At 41.2% G+C, this 21,413-nt stretch overlaps 4 protein-coding genes across 5 annotated transcripts; 1 reads left to right on the top strand and 3 right to left on the bottom strand.

Moving 5' to 3' along the window:
- Positions 1-45: 45 nt before the first annotated feature.
- On the bottom strand, positions 46-2,643 carry LOC135581695 (probable inorganic phosphate transporter 1-8). 2 transcript variants are annotated; one of them, XM_065139744.1, is made up of 2 exons: positions 2,292-2,643; positions 46-1,752 (listed from the first exon to the last, which is right to left on the bottom strand). In XM_065139744.1, the coding sequence occupies exons 1-2, from the start codon at positions 2,496-2,498 to the stop codon at positions 133-135; spliced, it is 1,827 nt and encodes a 608-aa protein (XP_064995816.1). In that variant the 5' UTR covers positions 2,499-2,643; the 3' UTR covers positions 46-132. The 2 variants fall into 2 exon arrangements, with proteins under 2 accessions (XP_064995816.1, XP_064995817.1); XM_065139745.1 differs by having other exon boundaries at positions 46-1,758; positions 2,292-2,341.
- Positions 2,644-3,055: 412 nt separating this feature from the next.
- Positions 3,056-8,916, bottom strand: LOC135631810 (serine/threonine-protein phosphatase PP1-like). Its single transcript, XM_065139748.1, has 4 exons — positions 8,465-8,916; positions 6,748-7,307; positions 6,441-6,660; positions 3,056-3,417 (listed from the first exon to the last, which is right to left on the bottom strand). The coding sequence occupies exons 1-3, from the start codon at positions 8,640-8,642 to the stop codon at positions 6,484-6,486; spliced, it is 915 nt and encodes a 304-aa protein (XP_064995820.1). The 5' UTR covers positions 8,643-8,916; the 3' UTR covers positions 3,056-3,417; positions 6,441-6,483.
- A 2,683-nt stretch (positions 8,917-11,599) lies between these two features.
- LOC135631811 (ethylene-response factor C3-like) lies at positions 11,600-12,502 on the bottom strand. The gene has a single exon (XM_065139749.1). It carries the CDS (start codon positions 12,362-12,364, stop codon positions 11,732-11,734), a length of 633 nt encoding a protein of 210 aa, XP_064995821.1. The 5' UTR covers positions 12,365-12,502; the 3' UTR covers positions 11,600-11,731.
- Positions 12,503-19,274: 6,772 nt separating this feature from the next.
- Positions 19,275-21,232, top strand: LOC135631072 (RING-H2 finger protein ATL16-like). Its single transcript, XM_065138466.1, has one exon. It carries the CDS (start codon positions 20,114-20,116, stop codon positions 21,083-21,085), a length of 972 nt encoding a protein of 323 aa, XP_064994538.1. The 5' UTR covers positions 19,275-20,113; the 3' UTR covers positions 21,086-21,232.
- The last annotated feature ends 181 nt before the right edge of the window (positions 21,233-21,413 follow it).

Below are 21,413 nucleotides of genomic sequence, written 5' to 3'. Positions count from 1 at the left end.
GTGTGACATGAGTCGTGGTCACTGCGAAGCAGATCGGCCCAATGGGCTTATCCTAAACAAATACAACATTCTTATTAACATGAGATAACAGAGAAGGTGAGAGAGCAGCAACAACAAATAACGCGATGATTACTACACTGGGACAGTCCTGTTGGGTCCGGCCACCACCTGTTCCTCGCCTTCGGTCTCGCCGGACATCTCCTCGAGCGACTTGCCTTTCGATTCCGGGACCAGGAAGGAACAAGCGAGCCCAAGGAGGCTGCAGCCGGCGAGCAGGAAGAGCGAGTTCCTCACCCCGATGCCGGCCCGGTAGCCGCGGTCGGCCTTGGCCGGGTCCTGGTTCTGCGCCAAGTACAGGAAGCCGAAGGAACCCACGATCGCGCCCAGCTTCCCGGAAGCCGCCGATATGCCGTGGCACGTCGACCGGAGCCGCGCGGGGAAGATCTCCGCCGGGACGATGAAGGTGGTGCTGTTGGGCCCGAAATTGGCGAAGAAGAACGTGAATGCGTACAAGACTATGAAGCCGATGTGGTTTCCCTTGGTGGTCCAGTGGTGGTAGGGGATGGCCAGGCCGAGCATGAACGCTGTCATCATGAAGAAGCCGAGGACTTGGATCGTGAAGCGGCCGATGACGTCGATGAGCGCGACCGTGAACCAGTAACCGGGCACCGTGCCGCAGAGGGCAATGAGGGTCTGCGCCCGGGCGATTCGGAAGACCTCCTCGAGCGCGTTCATGGTGGCGGGCTTGGGAATCCATCCGATGGCGCTGAAGATGTCCTTCTGGAACAGGTTCTGGCTGTAGAAGGCGATGTCGAGGAGGAACCAGGTGGTGGTGGTGCCGAGCAGGTGGAGGCCGTGGCGGCGGAGGAACTCCTTCGAGAAGAGGCCAAACGTGTTCGTCGGCGCCTTGGCGATCTGCTCCACCGTCGACTGCTCCTCCTCGATCTCGACCTGGAGTACCTTGGACATGTCCGACGCCGCCTGCTTCGCGTCCTTCGCGACGAGGGCGGTGTATCGCGCCGTCTCGGGCATCTTCAGCCGCCAGTAGTAGGTCAGCGCCGCCGGTAACGATCCGAACATGAGGATCAATCGCCACACGTAGTCCGCCTCGGGGACGGTCGAGCCCGCAGGGTCGACGGCGTAGGGAGGAGCCTGGAACCTGTTCTTGAACGCGGTGGAGACCGCGATGGTCACCATCCCGCCGGCGAGGATGCCGAGGCCCTGCATGGCGAAGACGGCGGCGATGAACGCACCGCGGGTCTTCTTATTGGCGTACTCTGACATGATGGTGGCGGAGAGAGGGTAGTCGCCGCCGATGCCAAAGCCGAGCCAGAAGCGGAAGAAGCAGAGGGTGGCCATTACGCCCTTGGGGGAGTGGCCGAAGGAGAGCCCAGAGGCGACGGAGCAGAGGACCATGAGCATGAGGGTCATGCCATAGACGCGCTTGCGGCCCAGCTTGTCGCCCAACCAGCCAAAGAAGAGCTGACCGGAGAGGGTGCCGACGAAGGCGACGCCGTTGACGGCGGAGGAGACCTGGGGAGGGAGGATACCAGGGGTGGGCGAGCCGTCGACGTGGTAGTAGATGCGGCCGAGGAGCTTGGTGACGAGGGAGATGCAGAAGAGGTCGTAGGCGTCGGTGAAAAAGCCCATGCCGGAGATGACGATGGCAGTGAAGTGGTACCACTGCGTCTTGGCGGCGTCGAGCGCGCTGAGGACTTGGAGCTGCTGCGCCATGCTCACTCTACTGCTCTCCTATCACTTGTATCAACTCACTCCGTGAAGTCATGCACCAACGCAGATCACAATAGCATCTTTAAGAAGGTTAATATGAACTGCTTGATTCATACATGCAGATGCAATCATTGAACCCATGAAGCAAGTAGTCGAGGGAAAGAAGAAAACACACAGAATTTTGCTGAGAAACAGAGGAGATCACTATTTGACACAGAAAACCTTGGTGATAAAGACCATTTAGTCTCGTGTTTGATTGAGAAATAAGAAAAAAGATAAAATCATACGATATACTCATTGATAAAGTATGATACAGAGGGCAGATTAACTCATTGAGGGAAAGGGAGGATTGATAAGATCATAATAAAGTCATTCACATTGAAATAAGAAAATTAAGTACTCATAAGTTCATCGAATCTTATCTAATATCACACATAACCTCTCTCTCTCTCTCTCTCTCTCTCAAGAAAGAAAGAACAGCTCAAACAAAATCCCTAATGCCGAACGATCACCAATCAAAATCTCAGCAAAGCAGCCACAACGAGAACAAGTTCAAGTACCTTGTGATCCGGAGGAGGAAGGCGAACAGAAGCGGAGAGGAGGATTCGAGACAAATGGAGGAGGCGAGAAAGGAAGGAGGCAGACTGGGATTTATGGAAGAGCCAGTGGGGTACGCGAGCGAGGGTGGAGAAGCAGAATCTTAGGGGCGAATATTCTGAGGATCCGAAAGAGTCTAACGGCGGCCCCAGGTCTTGGTCGGCCGTCATATCTTGCGTTGGCTGCGTACAGAAACGGTTACGCCCCCCTACAACCCAGCGCCGATCCTTTGACGGTCGCAGTTTTCACGGACACAGCTTTCGCTGTTCATCTCTCTCTCTCTCTCTCTCTCTCTCTCGATCTCTCTCTGTAGTTTTGCGTTCAATCTTCTGCAACACTAATGGTGATTCCCTTTTAGCTTCTGGACACAATGATCAATATTTTGAAATAGACAAGAACAATAATCACTCATGTTGCATTGTTAAAAATAGTCAATATTTTCTACCAAAACACAAAAACACTATCACGATTATTGCATTGACTTTTCACCAGTTTAAAGCAAGCAAACAATAGTCAATCAGAAGTAAGAATCCTAATTTTCTTCATACGAGTGGTTCCATTGCCAACAGATCAACTTTCTATATGGGTGTTGATGGCTGACAAAGCTACCAAAAATAAGATCTGAAGACTGCTCAATGCAAAGGATGGTGATAAAGCCACAAGAAACATTGCAATCAAAGAGAGCAGCAATTCAACACAAGAAAAGCACCCAAAGAAAGATCAGATATACTGTTATCTGGCCATGCCATTGTATCACTCATCAAATTGTTTCCGTATCAGAATTCTGGTACACACGGCTGGAGGATCTAACGAACTATTATTTTGAAAATTATTATACAGACTTGGTTATTAAAACAATGAACTATTATTCATTGCACAGCAGACAACAGGACCGAATTAAAATTCATGTCACATAAGATAGAAACTGAATTCTAGTAAGTATACATACAGCTACATGCCGTCGCTCCTCGTAGATACAAATACAAAAACATGAGTGGCATCGTCCTTCTAAAAGCACTGGTCATTGTAACAGCATGCCGCATAGGTATACCGTGACTAGCGAGTCTCATGCGTGGCACCAAGGAAAAGCTGATCACAGAATACAACAATGTGATGAGAGGACAGAACTGATGAGAGCAATTTATAAAAGAAGCCTAACACCACAAGATAGTACGGTACAAGAAAATATTATGCAGAAGATCAAATGACCGACAAATTTGTGTTTCTAGTCAAATTTCCATTTGACATTCCAGATAATGAGATAATTGGATAACTGTGATGTGGGTTGTGCCAGGTCTTTGAGAGAGCAGAAAACTCTTTTTTTACTTATATGAATCAATTTACTGCAAAAATTTTAAGATAATGGAAGTAAGAAAAATCCCATAAGTCTACTATGGCATTTATTGACTGAGCAGTCCTTCCAGTTTGGATAAATCTTTGATTCCTTAACCTCCATCAATTTCTCGGCATCTTATTTGGCAATCAAACACAGAAAAACAAGATATCTCAAACTTGAACTTTTGACAATAGTGAAGAAAGCAGAGGGGCAAAGCTCTCAAAACAAAAATCTCCTGACATACACTGATAAAGCTTTGACATGTAACGGCAAAACGAAAAAGAAAAAGAAATAAAATTAAGGTCTTAAATCTTTTAAAATTCACGGCATGTACTTCTAGAAGTTTGGCTAGATCGAACACTGTAATCCTCAGTTGATAGAGGGATGAGAAGTGAACCGTCTCTATAATTGTGCTCATGCTTGGGTTGATTCTCAGATTGAGTAAACTGAACTAATATGTAAAGAAGCCAAGTCTGAACAAAAACAGGGTTTGAAATTAAGTTCATGATCAACCTTTGTGTAGGCTAGAGATATGATCTATATTAGTCAATATTATACATATACTAGATAACATGCACGTGAGTTTCATGTTAAATATGATTGGCAAATGATGCACATAACATCACGTACGATGATTATACAAATAGAAACATGTTTAGAAAGTTAGACATGACAACTCTTCAATTTTGAACCAAACTAGAGGCCAATGTTCAACAAGGCTCGAGTAAAGTCTAACCCTGCTGAAGAATACATTTGCCAAGATGGTCAGGCTCAACCACTGTAACAAGCCAAGCTAATGAAAATGAAATTAAAAATGCAGGGTCAACATGGAACGGGCTAACTACATGTTATATAGCAGTGGATAAGATTCATGTTCAAAAAGATGATAACAGAAAACACAAGTACATGCAGCAATGATTATTATAGTTGTTCTTTGGAGCAATTGATTAACAAAAGTGCATCATATGGTTACAAAACCAAGTAGACAGATTAGACTTCAGATACAGGGAGATTAGATACTAGAGAAGAGAGAAAATAGAGCAGAAGGTAGGTCAAAAGAAGAAAGAATGAGAACCCCATGAGTGAAAAGAAGAATATGTAGTAGCCAAGGAAACTTGTATTCACAAATCAAAACTCATCATACAACACAACCAATCAACCTTTTCCTACATTTGCCAAGATGGTCAGGCTCAACCACTGTAACAAGCCAAGCTAATGAAAATGAAATTAAAAATGCAGGGTCAACATGGAACGGGCTAACTACATGTTATATAGCAGTGGATAAGATTCATGTTCAAAAAGATGATAACAGAAAACACAAGTACATGCAGCAATGATTATTATAGTTGTTCTTTGGAGCAATTGATTAACAAAAGTGCATCATATGGTTACAAAACCAAGTAGACAGATTAGACTTCAGATACAGGGAGATTAGATACTAGAGAAGAGAGAAAATAGAGCAGAAGGTAGGTCAAAAGAAGAAAGAATGAGAACCCCATGAGTCAAAAGAAGAATATGTAGTAGCCAAGGAAACTTGTATTCACAAATCAAAACTCATCATACAACACAACCAATCAACCTTTTCCTACATTTGCCAAGATGGTCAGGCTCAACCACTGTAACAAGCCAAGCTAATGAAAATGAAATTAAAAATGCAGGGTCAACATGGAACGGGCTAACTACATGTTATATAGCAGTGGATAAGATTCATGTTCAAAAAGATGATAACAGAAAACACAAGTACATGCAGCAATGATTATTATAGTTGTTCTTTGGAGCAATTGATTAACAAAAGTGCATCATATGGTTACAAAACCAAGTAGACAGATTAGACTTCAGATACAGGGAGATTAGATACTAGAGAAGAGAGAAAATAGAGCAGAAGGTAGGTCAAAAGAAGAAAGAATGAGAACCCCATGAGTGAAAAGAAGAATATGTAGTAGCCAAGGAAACTTGTATTCACAAATCAAAACTCATCATACAACACAACCAATCAACCTTTTCCTACATGTTGGCAAAACTAAAAAGAAAACCTTTTTCCTACATGTGCATCTCTTATTCACAGACTTGACAGAACTTCTAAACTGCAACCAGGATTTGATGTATATGTATATGAATAAATGTATATGTATATGTATATGTATATGTATGTGTATGTATGTATGTACGTATGACTTTATTTGAAAGTTCATAATATGAGAAAATTCCATCAAGCAGGCATCTATAACAGATATCATATACACTGAATAACTTCCCTGACCCATACACTAAAAACGGGACTCAAAATTACCAAGAGAACTAAAAGCATTATCTTTTCTCTAAAGCAACCAATAAAGAGGATGATGAAATTTCACTGAAAATTCTCAAAAAGAGAAAATACAATTGAAAATCAGATCTCACATTATTAGGACACAACTAAGAATAACTTGAACCTACATAAGCATATCTTGGGTCACTTAGGCTTGCAATTAATATCAAACTGAGCTTAAACAAATCTGGGCTTGATGTTAGGGCTTCATCATTATGGCAATAACCACAGCTAACACACATGCTGGTAAATTTTATACATTCTGTATCCATTCTGGAATGATATATATAAAAAATCAAACATCTTAGACTTTGGTGTCAATTTTTTAGCTTGAAATATCAGCAACCTGTTAAGTAATAAAATATACAAAGTAGAAAAAGGTAAAGGCAAAATGTATAGAGTTTGTATACTTTGGGTACACTATATGAACCACATTTGTTCAGGCACTCCAAGAATGTCAGTACCTACCTTGACTGCTGGTGCAGGTGTTTCAGATTTTTAGATCTAGACTTCAAAAATGGAAACCTTTTGTCTTCTCTGAAGACTGCAGTATCCGGAAGGAGCACATTAGGGTATCATCTACGTTCATCATTGCACCAGCATTGTCAAATTCGCCACAGTAATTTGGTGCAGAGAAAATGGTTACAAGTTGCTTGTCACTAAAGAACTCATATCCATCTTCAACGACCTAAAAAGAAAAGCAGCAATATTGACCAAAAATAGGGCATTCTGCTCAGCAAGACAATATGCAGAGACAAAGGTAATTATTTATAACCTGATGACCACGGCAGATAAGATCCAGATCATTCTTTTCAAGGAACTCAGACAGCTTATCGGGGCCAAAAGTAAAAGAAACACCTCTGTCATTCATTCCCCAACCCAGAATATCTTTGTTAGGATCCGACCAGAGAAGATCACATAGCAGACCACTGTCTGGCACATCAACAGGGCGTGTAATGTTTTGAATTTGTTCCAAACTTGTTAAACTAGGAGAAAGACCACCATGAATGCAGAGAATTTTTTCATCAATAAGAGCAGCTACAGGTAGGCAATTAAAGCAATCTGTGAATACTTTCCATAACTTCACACTATATTTCCGTTTGCATTCATCATAGAAGCCATATATACGGTTGATAGAAGCACATTCATGGTTTCCCCTCAGGAGAAAGAAGTTCTCAGGATACTTGATTTTATATGCCAAGAGAAGGCATATAGTTTCAAGGCTTTGTTTTCCTCGATCTACGTAGTCACCCAAGAAAAGATAATTGGAAGCAGGTGGAAATCCTCCAAGCTCAAAAAGCCTCAGTAGATCAGAATATTGGCCATGAATATCACCTGAGGCCATGAGAAAGCACAAGGTCAGATGCTCTAAACAGTCAAATTTACCAAGTCAATAAGGTATATTCAGAATTCAGAAATTCAGCAAACCAAACTTGATTGTATTTTTTTTATTCTGTTTGCACTACTTTCCTGCACTGATTCCCTTCTTTGTTCTGGTCTGACTTTCTTCACTGCACATATATTACAAGTAGTATAATGTTTATTGCACGTTATCCAATATAACAGAAGACCAGAAACCTGACACCATGAACCTTTTGCCTTTATTCATTTTTGGTAATTCATTCATGATGAATATAATTCAATGTGGAACGCATGAACAAAGGCAATCCTAAGACCATAATTCTGCAATCCGTCCATGACATAAATACATTTTGTTTGCGTGTATTGTTTTAATTCATGTCAGAGGATCCCCATCCTCCCTATCCATCGCTAAACTAATATCCATCTTTACCGGTATAGAGCTACCTTCTTTGTTCCTAACTTATACCTGCAGGTTGCAACTTGCCAATAACCGTATGTGCTTCTTTAACGATAAATTGGTTGCAACATTTCTTTTTCATACAATGCAACAACTATATGCATACCAGCAAAGAGAGTATTTCACCGTAACTAATCGGAAGCACTTACCACTATTGAGATGTGCTGACTAGCCCACAAGACATACAAACAAAATATCTTACCATTGAATCACTCAAGATAAGCTGCAATTTTTTTCAGGTAAAAATGGAGACAATTTAAAATTTATATTCAAAATTAAGTGAACTCTATCAGCCAATAATACAAAGTCATGTACCTAACTAGTTAATAAAATTGAAATAAGACTCTAAAACAACTAATTTCTGATTAAGCAAAATTTCTGAAGGATGAAAATTTATGAATTACGATTGAGGATGTCTTAAATAAGTGAAGCCGAAAATAGAATCGTAAAACATACACACTTGTCATACCGCTAATATTACGCGAACAGAGTAACTAGCACAACTAAAACATATGCAACTTATATCGATTCTTACGGGAAAAAAGATAAATAATAATTAATTACACAGCCCAAAAAATTCTCAAAACTTCACCTAACAAATAATCGGTACGAACACCCAAAAACTAATTTTTCACATGTGAAAAGGGAGGAAAGAAAGGAACCTAGAAATTACCGCAGATCTTGATGGGCACGTCGATCTCAAGAAGATTAGGCTGCCGCAAGAAGATCTCCTTGGACACGGCGCAGAGTTGCCGGATCTCGGATTCCTTCAGATGCGCCTTCTTCCCGGGCTTACGCTCCTTCACCTCCAGCAGCCGCCCTATGATATCATCCAGCAGAATACGATCCATCCGGCTCGATCCTTCGCCGAAAAGCTTCAGAGAGAGAAAAAGGACAGGGAAGAAACCGAATTAAAGGAGAGGGTGATCACGATGACTGCACGAGCGCCGAGGACAGGAGCGAGGGAGAAGATGGCGATCCTTTTTCTTCTGTTCACGGAAAACCACCTAAAAGCGCGATCTTTGCGATCATTCCTCTCTATTACTCCCTCGATCGCAAAAAGGAGATCCTCTCCTCCCCCTTTTGAGGCGACCGAACGCAAGAGACGACTTCAGTATTAGTTTCGCAGCGCGAGTTGAATTTAGGGCGATAAAGACGTACGTGAAGGCCTCGTCTTCGAGCCCTGATCGCCTGTTCCCATCGATTCATGGTACCCGAAATCAATCACGTTAGAATGATACCTGCGATAAATGACGTCATAGTGTGCGGGTTTGATGGCTTGTTATTCGTTAGAAAAGTGTTTCCTGCCTCGTAAGTGTAGCAAAAATCTCACCGGAGACGATGCGTGGATTCTTATATCCGATGGCTGAAGTTTCTGACCGTACACGGAGAATTTTACGATTTTAATGAAAATTTTCTCTCTTTTTTTGGCTTTTTATGAACCCTTATTTTTAGTATTTATTTGGTGACATTATTATTTTTTTATATCCTAAATATAATAGAGTGGAGCTATGACAAGGTGAAATCAATGGGGTCTTTACTAAGGGAAAAAGATGATAATGACGAGCCAAACCAAAAGAAAAATCAAACGAAGGGATGGAAGCCATTTATCAAAGAAGAAAAAGGCATTGATGAAAAATATTTAGGATATTAGGGAAAATTAAATACATCAAATAAAAAAAATAGATATTTTATCAGAAAAATCTAATTTTCTTTAACCAATAATTTTATATTAAGAAAATATCAATAATATCCCAAGGATGGTCAATAATTTCAGAAAATTTTATTGGCACATTCTGAAATCGAGTTTTACTTATAACATAAACTATACTTAGTTTTAACCTTAAAGTTACGTACAATTTGAAAGCTCAAAGAAAGTTGTCGAATAACTATCTATAAAACATTCGACATGTTTGTAGGGATAAATGGAAGTTTTCTCAATATAGTGTTGAAAAGATAGATGTTAAGATGGTACGTAAAGCCACATTTATATCGCGGACCCAAACCCACACACAAAACAATCGATGTATTGCGGTTCAAACATGACTTGCGATCGACGAGTGCGAGGCTTTTGGATTCATCGAACCACTAAAATCGAAGGTTGAAAACAATAAACAATTTAATCATTATGCGGATTAGATCAAGTGTGTAATTATTTTGTCATGATTTATTCACAACATGTTTTTTTATGTGTTTATCTTTCTTCTTCCCATGGATCGCATGTGTTCTCGTACAACATACAAGTTGTCTCCATGTATGATTCTCTTTTATATGCCCATCATTATCATCCCCTTACTAATCAGTATTATTATTTTTTATTGGTTTGGGCTTAAGAGAGTCAAATTAGGGCATATTAAACATGCCACATCAGTGTAATGCATAAAGAAAGTACTGAGTATGGAACTAAATTTAAACTCTTAAGCTAGTTATGAGTAATGATCTCACCAAAGACACCACTGCCATAGTGTTTTGCAACAATGACCGAAGAGAGATACGAGATAAGAATGTTTTTGTCATCGTCCTAAAGTGAGATACGAGATGCAAATGTTTTTTTCGTTCTCGAACTGAAGCAGGATAGGTAGGAGACACTGAAATTTTACCTCCTTTTCCTCTCTAAATGTCACAATGCTCGACATTTTGATGACTACATGATAGCTGTAGTTGGATTATCAAATAATATTTTATGCACCATATACTCACACTGTATGTATGTATGTATGCAAACGAGATTAGGGTCGATAAAATGCATTGGTCCATCAAGCCCGGTCCAACATTTAACTTCAAAGTAACAGGTCAACGGCCCCTGAACTTTGACCTGGTCATGTTGACCATGTGGACTCATCCAACACCATGTCGAGTCGCCAGACAACTCACGTTCCAGGCAGCTTCTTTTCGTCCACACCATTTCTGACCAACACATTTGGATAGGCTGCTGTTCAAATTATATATCTCTGCGGACACATGCTTGTTTCAGCCAAAACATGTCCAGTTCTCTTCTGGAAAGAACGGATAAAGAAAGGAAGATAAACACCTTGTGTTTACCGCAAAAGAAGTTTGAGTTTTACCAGAATCATGAACCAAGAGCTTGATCATGAGAAGGAACAAGTGCACCGAGGTATCTGAGGAGGTCTCACGACAATGGCCACTGTAAAAGAACCTGAAGGCCACACTAAAATAAGGAGTTGCTGTCCGTCCACGTACCATGTATCGGCACACCTTTGTCGATCAACTCGATGAAAAGAAGCGTAAACCGTTATTCTTTACAGTATATATTCGATGTTGGATTGTGAAATAGATCTCGTTTGGTGAACCAGAATTTATTAGTATGTGACAGTTATCAGATCAGCTTTTGTGGGATTATATTATAAGCTGCACAGTGCTTGAGCTGTCTAACTAATCCATTTTTTAGATAAGCTCCTTTAAGAAGCATTAAATATATTATCCTCCAATAATTATATGCCACAAGATGCCATATGTGGTAGTGAGAAATGAGTTCATGAAATGTAATGTAGGGTTGGAAGGATGCTGACATCGGCACCAGATATGGTATGCGTAAGAATCCTCCCGTAAAGGAGGCTTCGTATGTGAGGGGATGAACAGTGGCTGGTGATCGATATGATGTGAGGAGAGCAAAGGCGTCGTGCTCAACTTTCCCGTGGATTCAATGGATCTGAAACAGACATGTACATCTTTTCTTACATCGTTTTCGGGGCCCGCATAATAATGCAGCACTGCTTATCTGATGGGGGCTTTCGATAGAGAGAGAGAGAGAGGGGAGGGAGAGGGGAAGAAGAATAAAAAAATGGTGAGGGGGAGCTGGATCCGAGTTTCATGGAGTGTGGCTGTAGGTTGAGCAGGTGATTGGATTCTCCAATTATGGAGGAGGAAATGATGAGGTCCTCCGGGCGTGAGATGGCAGCGGTGGAGAGCAGGAGAAGGGTTACCATGGTTTTGAAGGCTCCGATACACTGAGGAGCTCCTCCAAGTAGTCTGCGCCGAGGTCTTCTAGTTCCAGAACATTCGGTATCCTGGTCGGCGCCACCTTGTCCTTTATGCTCGATGACCGCCGTCTTCTCAGGGAGTGCTTCTTCTTGAGAGCCATCACCGGGGAGCAGTCGTCCTTGCCCCACTCCAGCTCCCGCAGCGACGCCTGCACCCGCTCCACCGGGAAATTGAGCACCGCGAGCTGCCCCCGCATGGACAGCGCCGCCTGGTCGTAGGCCAGCGCGGCGGCCTCCGCGGTGTCGAACGTGCCCAACCACACCCGAATCCCGTTCCGGGTCGAGTCCCTGATCTCCGCCGCGAACTTGCCCCACGGCCGCTTCCGGACGCCGCGGTAGCACCGATCTTCCGGCGTCCGCCGCCGCAGCAGCCCTTCCTCGTCCCTGCTCTTCGACTCGGCCTCCCCGTCCCTGGCCTCGTCGGGCCTGGGGGCGGTGGCCTCCGCCAGCATGTCGAACAGGACCATCTCGTCGCTGTCGTTGACGTTGAAGGGGAGGGAGTCCGGCGACCGGCCGGAGGATTCCGACGAGAACTCGTCGTGGCTCCGACAGTGGAGATTGGAAGGATCCATGAGATGCACGCCTGGTTCGCGGGGTTCGCTATCGAGCGTAAGAAAGCGCAGGGGCGGGGAAGATATATACCGGAGAGGGTCGAAGAGACATGGAAGGGATGAGGCAAAGAGAGCGAGGCAAGTCTGACCGCGGCTGGCACAAAGGACGGGGGCGCGGGGATTTTTATTGTTGGCTTCATGAGGGGCGGGGCCGGGCGTGCTCGGGGCGCTCACGTGGGCAGCTGACGTACGGCGGCGAGATGAGACAAAATAGGGCGACGTCACCAACCCGGCCCGCGCCCGGCCGCTGGGCGGGATCAAGTACAATCCCAGCGGTCGATGATCGCATCCAACGGCCACGGGCGGGTCCGGTTTGCGTGCACGATAACGATGTCGTCATTCGTTGCCTGCCCCGGCCTACGTGTAGGGCACCCACGCTTTTGATTGGTCCTCCTCGAGGGTCCCGACTCTCACCGCTAATGGGAAGATGCTTTTATTTACCAACCCTAGTTATCGTTGCTGTTGTTATTAGAGTCCGACCATTAAATCCCGTCATTAATTTGAGGTGAATGATGCACTTTGGGTCTGAGTGAGTACGATTTGGCGGCATATGTATTTCGTTGACACCTTTTCCAGTGGGACATCTGAGCTCTCGCAAAAGTTGGCCACCCCAACACCCGTCCAAGTGGGCAGTTGAATATATAGACCAAATTATTAGCCTATTAATGATTAAAAATCTAACTTTTTTTGTAATAGAAATTCAAGATGCGGCATCCGGGAATTCATTGTTGTGGGGCTCTCATGTTTGAACCCACGACAATGTCATCGAATTGACCAACTTTGGGATCAGTTTTATAGGAAGAGAGGTTGAATTTACAAGGTAAAACTGAGTTATAGCTGACGATCACTTTTGTTCATGAGAGATGCACTAAGTTGGACGTGTGCCTCCATTGACTTGTCATTTGGTTCAGACAATTACTTGGTCACAGCTTCAACGCAGTCATAGTAAGTCGATACTTGATACCAATTATTAACACCACATGAGGAGCACGCAGTGAACTTTGTTTTCTCCAGAGATGTGGCAGAGCCAGGAGTACTGATCTAAGTATTACGATTCATATGATGTCGATGCATCGAGTTTAAATGTGTAACTTGGAATTCCTTTGGAGGTTCATATTCGGGTGTTGGGAGGGAGTACATGAGAACAGCACGCTACCAACCGTCCTTCTCTTATCCACGCATGAAATGGACAAGGATTAGTTTAATCTGGACCAACGTTGATTGCTGATGAGAAGGCGACAAAGTGAGCCTCGCGTTGGCTGACATCACAAAAAGAAGTAGTATAATAAGAAGAAGAATATAGGAGGAGGGAATTCTACTTGGGGACGTGAAACTTTGAACGCCGTCCTCTTTCAAGGGAAGCTTGCTTGCCGTGAAGCTTCTGCTGTCATCTTCTTCCACTGTTGATATGCGGTGGGAGGGTGTTGATTCTTCCTTGGGTGCTGCAGCAAGTACTCTCTTATCAGGATTGGGTTGTGATGGATAAATCGAGCAAAGTCCGATTAGCCACTGTTGAGGTTTGTCAGGTTGCATGAGGGAGTACGTAGGTGTCAACAGCAGCTTCGCATTCCCGTCATGTCCATGCCTACTGGATCGGACTTGGACAGCTCCAATACAAACACCAGGAGACAGAGATGTAGTCAACTACTGCAAAGTTGTCATCTCTTTAACAGGATGTGCACAGGAACGACCGAAGCAATAAACTGCACACTTATTGAGCTCCACCCATGGTCTTCACATGCATGAATCAAAAGCAGCTTCAGTCGTCCTCACACGTGATCGGCACTCTCGAAAGGTAAAAACTCAACGATGAGTTCCACTGTAGCGCACATCTCGTACAAGTTTGATCTTAAAAGAAGAGGGGTGTTGATGTGACCATGCTACTTGCAAGGCTAAACATAGGCAATGGAGACTCCCATTTGATGACGAGCAATCTGATTCCACGTTTTCGGCTCAACAAGCAAGTCAAAGCAAAAGAGAAAAAAGGTATAGCAATATGCATATATAAAAGGAGAAATGGTAGGCTATGGCATGCACAATAACCGGCAAAAATGCCCCCACTGAAGCTTCATTTCGATTAATCTTTGCCAATATTGATTGACATTTTAACAAGTTATATCCCAAGTATGTTGGACCCAACGGCTGTCCTTTCCCCTCATAATCCTCTCACGCAAAACAGGTGGTGGGAACAACATGACTTTGTCGATCACCACGACTGTAGAGAACGCAAAATAGATCTGATGAAAAGGATCGAATAATGCGAACGTGCACAAAGCATGAAAGCTTTAATTACAGAAAAAGAAAAGTACATAATATCTTCCGGAAAGATCTCAGCATAATATCTACATCCACATTAATCACTGCTCGATCAGTCTAATCTAACTTAATTTATTGGATTTGGTCATTAATGAATCGTATGGAGTCCAGTCCTTCCAAACCCGTATACGAACTGAAATCTAACTCGGGCATCTATTCTTCTATATAAACCCATCAGTCACAATTTTAATGTGCGGTTGTCAAACAAGGGATCATGAGGATTGTTAAAAAGGGATCGATCACAAGGGCTGAATGATTAGTCCTGCCCCCCCTAAGATTCTTCTTTTTGCTCACTGGGAGAAGATGGGCACTACTGCATGCTTCCCAAGACAAATAATGTGATCATCTGTCTCAGAATCCTTGCACATATTTAATGCTCTCCATGCTTATCCCACACCCAAGAAATCTGTTGTGTGTGTGGGATCTACTCGGCTCTATGGACAGAAGGAGACAGCACAAGCACTGTTCCTCCTCTCTTTCTCATCTTTACACCGAGGGTTGCAGTCTTATTGTATTAAGGATTACATTTATTTGGCAAAAGATTGGACCATCCTTAGATGATAGGATAATTTTCAATGTTAGGGTATGGGATCACCTGAAATCATAGGAGAGTCCAAGGTTTAACAAATGATTATTACTTGGTTCGAGCAATGTTGGGAAGCATGCAGGAACTAATCCAAGGTAATAGGTGGTAGTATTCATGATGGCATAGGTTGTGTTGTATATGGAGGTTGGATGGGTTCTCTATTACTACCCTACGTACATAGGATGCTGAAAGAATCATGCATAGGATGATTTGTAGGAAATAGTCGAAGATAATTTGATTACATGAATTAAGATATTAACCTTACTAATGAGTTTGCTCGATGATTTCACATCGTCAAACTATATAGAGTGCAACCTTTGTAGAGGTTTCAAGGAAAGAACATTTTTTATTATAAAAAATTCATATATATATATATATATATATATATATATGTATATATATACAATAAATTAGAAGCATTTATGAATAACAAGCGTCCACATCCAGCCTAATAATTTTGAGCAAAAGAAGTCATGCGATGTTAAGTAACCACAGCTTGTCAACGCGGTTGACTGATGCAGCAGTGCTGACTTTGACAACATCGTTAAGTCTCCCACAACGCAACGCTGCAAGCACACGTGTGGTAGATGAGAAGCGCATGCCGTTCTCTAGAAGTTGGTCAACTTTTGACTACCAGAAGTCGTTCCCCTTTGACCGCATGTTTGGAAACCTTCAGATCCGTGGACTTCAGAATGTTCTCTTCTCTTTGCCTTGTACATATCTGAATTAGAATGCATCGAAAGCATTAGAGAGGAAGGGAATGCCATACAAGAGAGAGATGGGGTGAGGGTAAAGTCAAAGGGGACAGTTCGTCGGAAGAAATGTTCCTCCCTCGAGAGGTCAAAGATGGACGTTTCATATCGACATCGAGATTTCTCTGACTGCTCTTCAACCAAATAATTGCTGAGTAGACAAGTCAAGATGGTGCGGCCATGGCGATTCTTGAGCTTGCCGGCGTAAGTGTTCTTGCTTCTCCAGAAGGTCAAAAACAGCCGCCCCCTCCCGTTGACTTTCTCAGGCAGGTGATTTGAGTTTGTCGCCTTTCATCTACATGAAGCGTTGAAACAAAATTAGTAGACTGAGTTGGTAATAGTGCAATCTGTCATCGAGCAACCCAAAGTGGCCAAGTCCGACTAGCCTATTGTTCTGATTTGTTTGAGGTAGCTGTACGCAATTTCAAACTGCTTGTGTTCATAGTTTATGTTGAAGTATATCTGAGTTCAATCATGTATATATTTTAGTATGATTTGTGAGATGTTGACAAGATCTACATGTAAAAGGAGAGATCAAAAGTATAGGAATTAATTAATGGAGGAAACTGATAGTGAGGTTCCTTTTCCCATGACAAAAATCATCCAATTCAAAGTCAAAGCAAATGTTTCCTTATATTTGGTTTATATCATGATTGATTCAGTTGTCTTTTTAACTCATAAGTCGATCACCTAATTAGTAGGGCTTGTCTTCTTCTAGAAGAAGCTTACTCATCGTGATATAAGGTTTATATTCTTCTAGAAGATGCTTACGCTAAATATTAATATATATTCTTATTTTCAACTACTAATATTTCATGGTTCGAATCTCACTAAACATAGAGAGTTTATTCAGTTTAATACTCATTAGAAAGTATGTGCACAAAATTGAATATATTTCATCTATTCTTCCACATATTTTTTTGGAAAATTATGAATATATATAATCACAAAGTACTTAAACAAATATATTAAGTAATAACGAGTATATCATATGCCCCGAATATTAATTGCAATAATATCGACGTAAAAAAAAATATTAGGAGAAGGCCAATCGACAATCTCTTATCAAAACAAAATAATATCTGCTTGCTCTCATGTTATTTGCAGGCCAATTAGTATTTTAGTGAGTCTTTTTGTGCATATGAAAGACTATTACATCAATAAAGGAGTTCATCAAAAAAAGTATATCTCGCACAAGATTGATAGTAATCCACATTGGATCAGACTCCTCCGTCAAAATGTGGATTGCAACCTCAGCATTCAACATGGTTTAGATTCTCCATGTCTCATCCCGAGCAACACACCTAAGCTCTTCTTCTCATCTGAAAGAACACATTGAACTCTGTCAGGTTATGAATCCAAAGTTCAATTGAGCTTCTAGTTTACTTTCAAAGAGGCTTATAACACTCTCCTGAAACAACAATTAAACAAGAGATACAGCCGAATAGAGTCATATCCAAAGTCAAAAAAATAGCAACCGATTATGGATAGGAAATCAGAAATAGATAAATGATTCTATAAGAGTTTTGAAACAAAAAACAACACACATGAGAGATATTGAGAATGAAGTATATATACATATGGGTTGACAATGAATTGTCTTTTGACATCAGATCTATCTATCTGTCTTTTGACATCAGATCTACCTCACTAAATCCATGTTAAATAAAAATGATAAAAAAAAGGAGCAAAAATATCGTTTCCATACTCACCTCATTACAAATAACCATCATTCCCAAGTTAATATAATCGGATTAACAAAGGTACATTTAAAACAAATCGAAACATCAAAAGAATAGATATCCAAAAATAAATTAACAAAAACACCATACCACAGTACTCTATCAATAGGCTTTTTTTGATAATGCATTTTGTGTTTGTTCTTAATCTTTTGGGATCAAGAATCAGGTAGCTGTGAATTATTTTCTTTCTCAAATTAATGCATATGTTGGTGGGAAATCAGACACCAGTGGAATTATTTTTCCTTCTATTTAATATCTACGGAATCAAATTATGATCCAACTAAATACTATGATTTGGCCAAGCTTCTTCCAATATATCCCACACTGCAACTCTGACATGATATATAATTTATTTTATGTTTGTAATTCTCCAACCAAACATAAAATTTGTATTATCTCTCTACCAACTTTGTTGTTTAAGAAATATATTCACAACAAATTATTAATATAGTTTATATTCATATAATTGAATGAATGCAACCATAAAATAATACAAATATCAAAACATATATATATAGTCTATCATAAAAATTAAGAAAACATAATGTAAATATCAAATAATATATTTAAAAATAAATAAAAATATAATGAAATATTATAATTATATATAAAGCAGTAAGTAATATACTTACTATGGTCTAAATAATAATATAAAACAAAATAATACAAAGGATCGCACATAGAATAACAAAATAAAGAATAAAATAGAACAATAAATTATAAATATATAATAATATTGATATAATCTATATATTATAATAATAATATTTTTTATTTGTGAATAACTAGATATCACTTCGGTAGTGGATAAGATGAGAAAAAATCATTTATAATGATATGAGCATGTAGTTAAAATACCTAAAAATAAAATAATTAGAAGAGGTAAAATAATTAATATTAATGATACGAGAAGAGGTGGAAAAAGACCTAAAAATACTTTAATAAAAATGATAAATAAAAATTTAAATATTTTAAACTTTACTAAGTATACAACTTTTTATAGATGTGAATGATGATAAAGGTTCATGTAATCAACACCAAATAGTTGAAAATTTCTAAATTATTATTATATATATTGAAAGAATAATAAAAAAAATAGTATAATAAAATAATATAAGATTGAAGATATATCACATGAATAGATTAAAAAAAATTTAATCTTTATTACAATATAGGAACATGATCACTCATTCTAGAATTACATAAATCAAAGCTGACTTTAATGGTATAAATTATGAATGCAATTTTATTTTGAGCATAAGAAGAAATAGAAGCTAGGCTATAGAGATACTTATGATGCATGGCAATGTTGTGTTTGTCCATTTACTCATGAAATCTATTCTTGTCACTCTAAAGTTCTAATAACTATCATCCTTTACTGATTTGTCCTCAAAGTAAAGCAAAAAACAAAAAATACACTCATATTTCTTCAAATGTACTATAGGAATATTCTCCAATCAAGATAGTGGAAAGATGATGCCCTTAAAGACACAGTCAACTCCACCATCACATCCTGTCCTCCTTTTCTTTCCTTTGATACGAAAAACACCCCTCCTTTGCCATACAAATAACACAACACTGCTTCTGTTGACTTCTATACTTCGTCTCAATGACTGATCCAATGCATCATCTATCTATTCATGTACAGGGATTACTTACAAGCTGCAGGGTTGGACTCAGTCACAAGCTGTTTCCAATGGGCTGCTTAGGAATATTATTATACCGCCACAGTCTACCTTGTTTCACAGCCAAAAGAAATTTGTCTCAGCAGTTCTACCTTGTTCATTGATGAGACTCGAGAGTTGTCTCCTTCCTGTGGTCTTTGGATGAACAGTCCTGCACATCAACATCAGTCGACCACCTATTGCATGGACCCAACCCAAAGCGAAAGACAGCATCATCTCTGCAACACTTTCCACCACATTCCCCGCTTATCCCCATTGCTAAACCTACAGTGACCCAGACACAGTTACAGTCATCTTGGAAGAGATGTAGGCTCTCAACCTCCACTTCCATTACCCACTTCAATTCAAGTCTCCCAGTGCCTCCACCTCCTCTACCTCCACTTGTGTTTCTTGTCTCACCATGATCTACAGTGACCCAGACACAGTTGCATTTATGAGTCCACCATGAACCAGTTGTATTTCCTGTCTCCTGTAACTCCACTTGTATTTCTTGTCTCACTGTGATCCCTGACACACGCACTCACAAGGCTTCTCTGCATTGGATTCAACTCGATTCAACTGATCTCTCGGATTTCCTTTCTGATCCTTGTGTGCATGAGCTCATCGGAGACAGCTCCTTTGCATCCTCGATGGACCCTCAGAGCTTCCACCCTTCCCTGAAGTCACGGCCTCTACCACCGTCTCCTTCTTCACTCACCAGCTTCCCCATCCTGGCCATCTCCATTGTCGGAATCGTCACCACTTCCGTCCTCCTCCTCAGCTACTACGTCTTCGTCATAAAGTGCTGCTTGAACTGGCACCGCTCCGACGTCGTCAGCCGGCTCTCCAGGTCCCGACGACGCCGCCGGCGGGCTGGCCCATTCATGGCCTTCTCCAACACAGCCAAAGGACTCGGCCTCGATGAATCGACAATTCAGGCAATCCCAACCTTTCGGTATCGGGAAGAAGCTGACAGTGTTGCTGAGTGTGCTGTCTGCCTGAATGGATTCCATGAAGAAGAGAGGATTAAGCTGCTGCCTGATTGCTTCCATGTCTTCCATATAGACTGCATCGATACTTGGCTTCAAGCCAACGCCAACTGCCCACTCTGCAGGTCGAGCATCACAGCTCCGATTCCAACTGATCATCTAATGGCTTTAGTTCCAAGTTCTGATCCATACCGGAGAAATGATGCAGTGGTAGAAGTAAGAGACTTCGGAAGTGATCTTGTCGGATCACTCACCACCACTAACACGACTTCTCCATGGAAAACAGAGCAGAGATTGGGACACAAGAAGGGGAGGAAGCTCCAATACATTAGCAGCATGGGGGATGAGTGCATTGACCTGAGGGAGAAAGACGAGCAGTTCTGCGTCCAGCGCATGAGGAGGTCCTTCTCCATGGGCTCTTCAGGTGACAGGCAGCTCGACATGGAACTTCAGAAGATCTTGCAGCAGAACTCGCATCTCCAAGACGTCAACGGAGAGATAAGCAGCAGCTCTGGCAGATACCAGAGGTCCTTCTTCTCGTTCGGCCCGAGCTCGCCCAGCGCTGTCCTTCCCCTCCAAATTGAGCTGAGATCAAAGAGAAACCTTGCTTCTTTGTTATTGGAGGTCTTCTAGTAGAACTCCATGTCAGTACATAAGGGTGTGTAGAGATTGGACTTCAACTTAGAATGTAGATTATGGAATTAATAGTCCAATCTTTTGCGAGTTCTTTGTGGCATTATTGCCACATTAGATCCAAAAAAATCTCTCTTTTTTGCCTTATGGTATGAACATGCTCAAACTGTTGCCCATAAAAGCTTAGAATAATGCTGATAATGTCTGATAGCCAACAAAGAAGCTTCAATATTTGTTTTATAATAAGAATCAATAATATTTTCAAAGCTCGTTGGATTGGATTGCCTAAATGCTGAATAACACTTGAAGCTAATCTTAGATAATTATA

The sequence above is a fragment of the Musa acuminata genome, chromosome BXJ3-2 (genome assembly GCF_036884655.1).
Source record: "Musa acuminata AAA Group cultivar baxijiao chromosome BXJ3-2, Cavendish_Baxijiao_AAA, whole genome shotgun sequence".
Lineage (NCBI taxonomy): Eukaryota > Viridiplantae > Streptophyta > Magnoliopsida > Zingiberales > Musaceae > Musa > Musa acuminata.
This window is presented reverse-complemented; position numbering and strand designations above follow the sequence as displayed.

Coding starts and splice junctions, on each gene's coding strand:
- LOC135631072 (XM_065138466.1), top strand. CDS start 20,114: ATGGACCCTCAGAGCTTCCACCCTTCCCTGAAGTCACGGCCTCTACCA.
- LOC135581695 (XM_065139744.1), bottom strand. CDS start 2,498: ATGACGGCCGACCAAGACCTGGGGCCGCCGTTAGACTCTTTCGGATCC. Junction 1,753..2,291: donor TTCCTCCTCCGGATCACAAG/GTACTTGAACTT, acceptor TACAAGTGATAG/GAGAGCAGTAGAGTGAGCAT.
- LOC135631810 (XM_065139748.1), bottom strand. CDS start 8,642: ATGGATCGTATTCTGCTGGATGATATCATAGGGCGGCTGCTGGAGGTG. Junction 7,308..8,464: donor CGTGCCCATCAAGATCTGCG/GTAATTTCTAGG, acceptor TCATGGCCTCAG/GTGATATTCATGGCCAATAT. Junction 6,661..6,747: donor TTATCTGCCGTGGTCATCAG/GTTATAAATAAT, acceptor TTTTCTTTTTAG/GTCGTTGAAGATGGATATGA.
- LOC135631811 (XM_065139749.1), bottom strand. CDS start 12,364: ATGGATCCTTCCAATCTCCACTGTCGGAGCCACGACGAGTTCTCGTCG.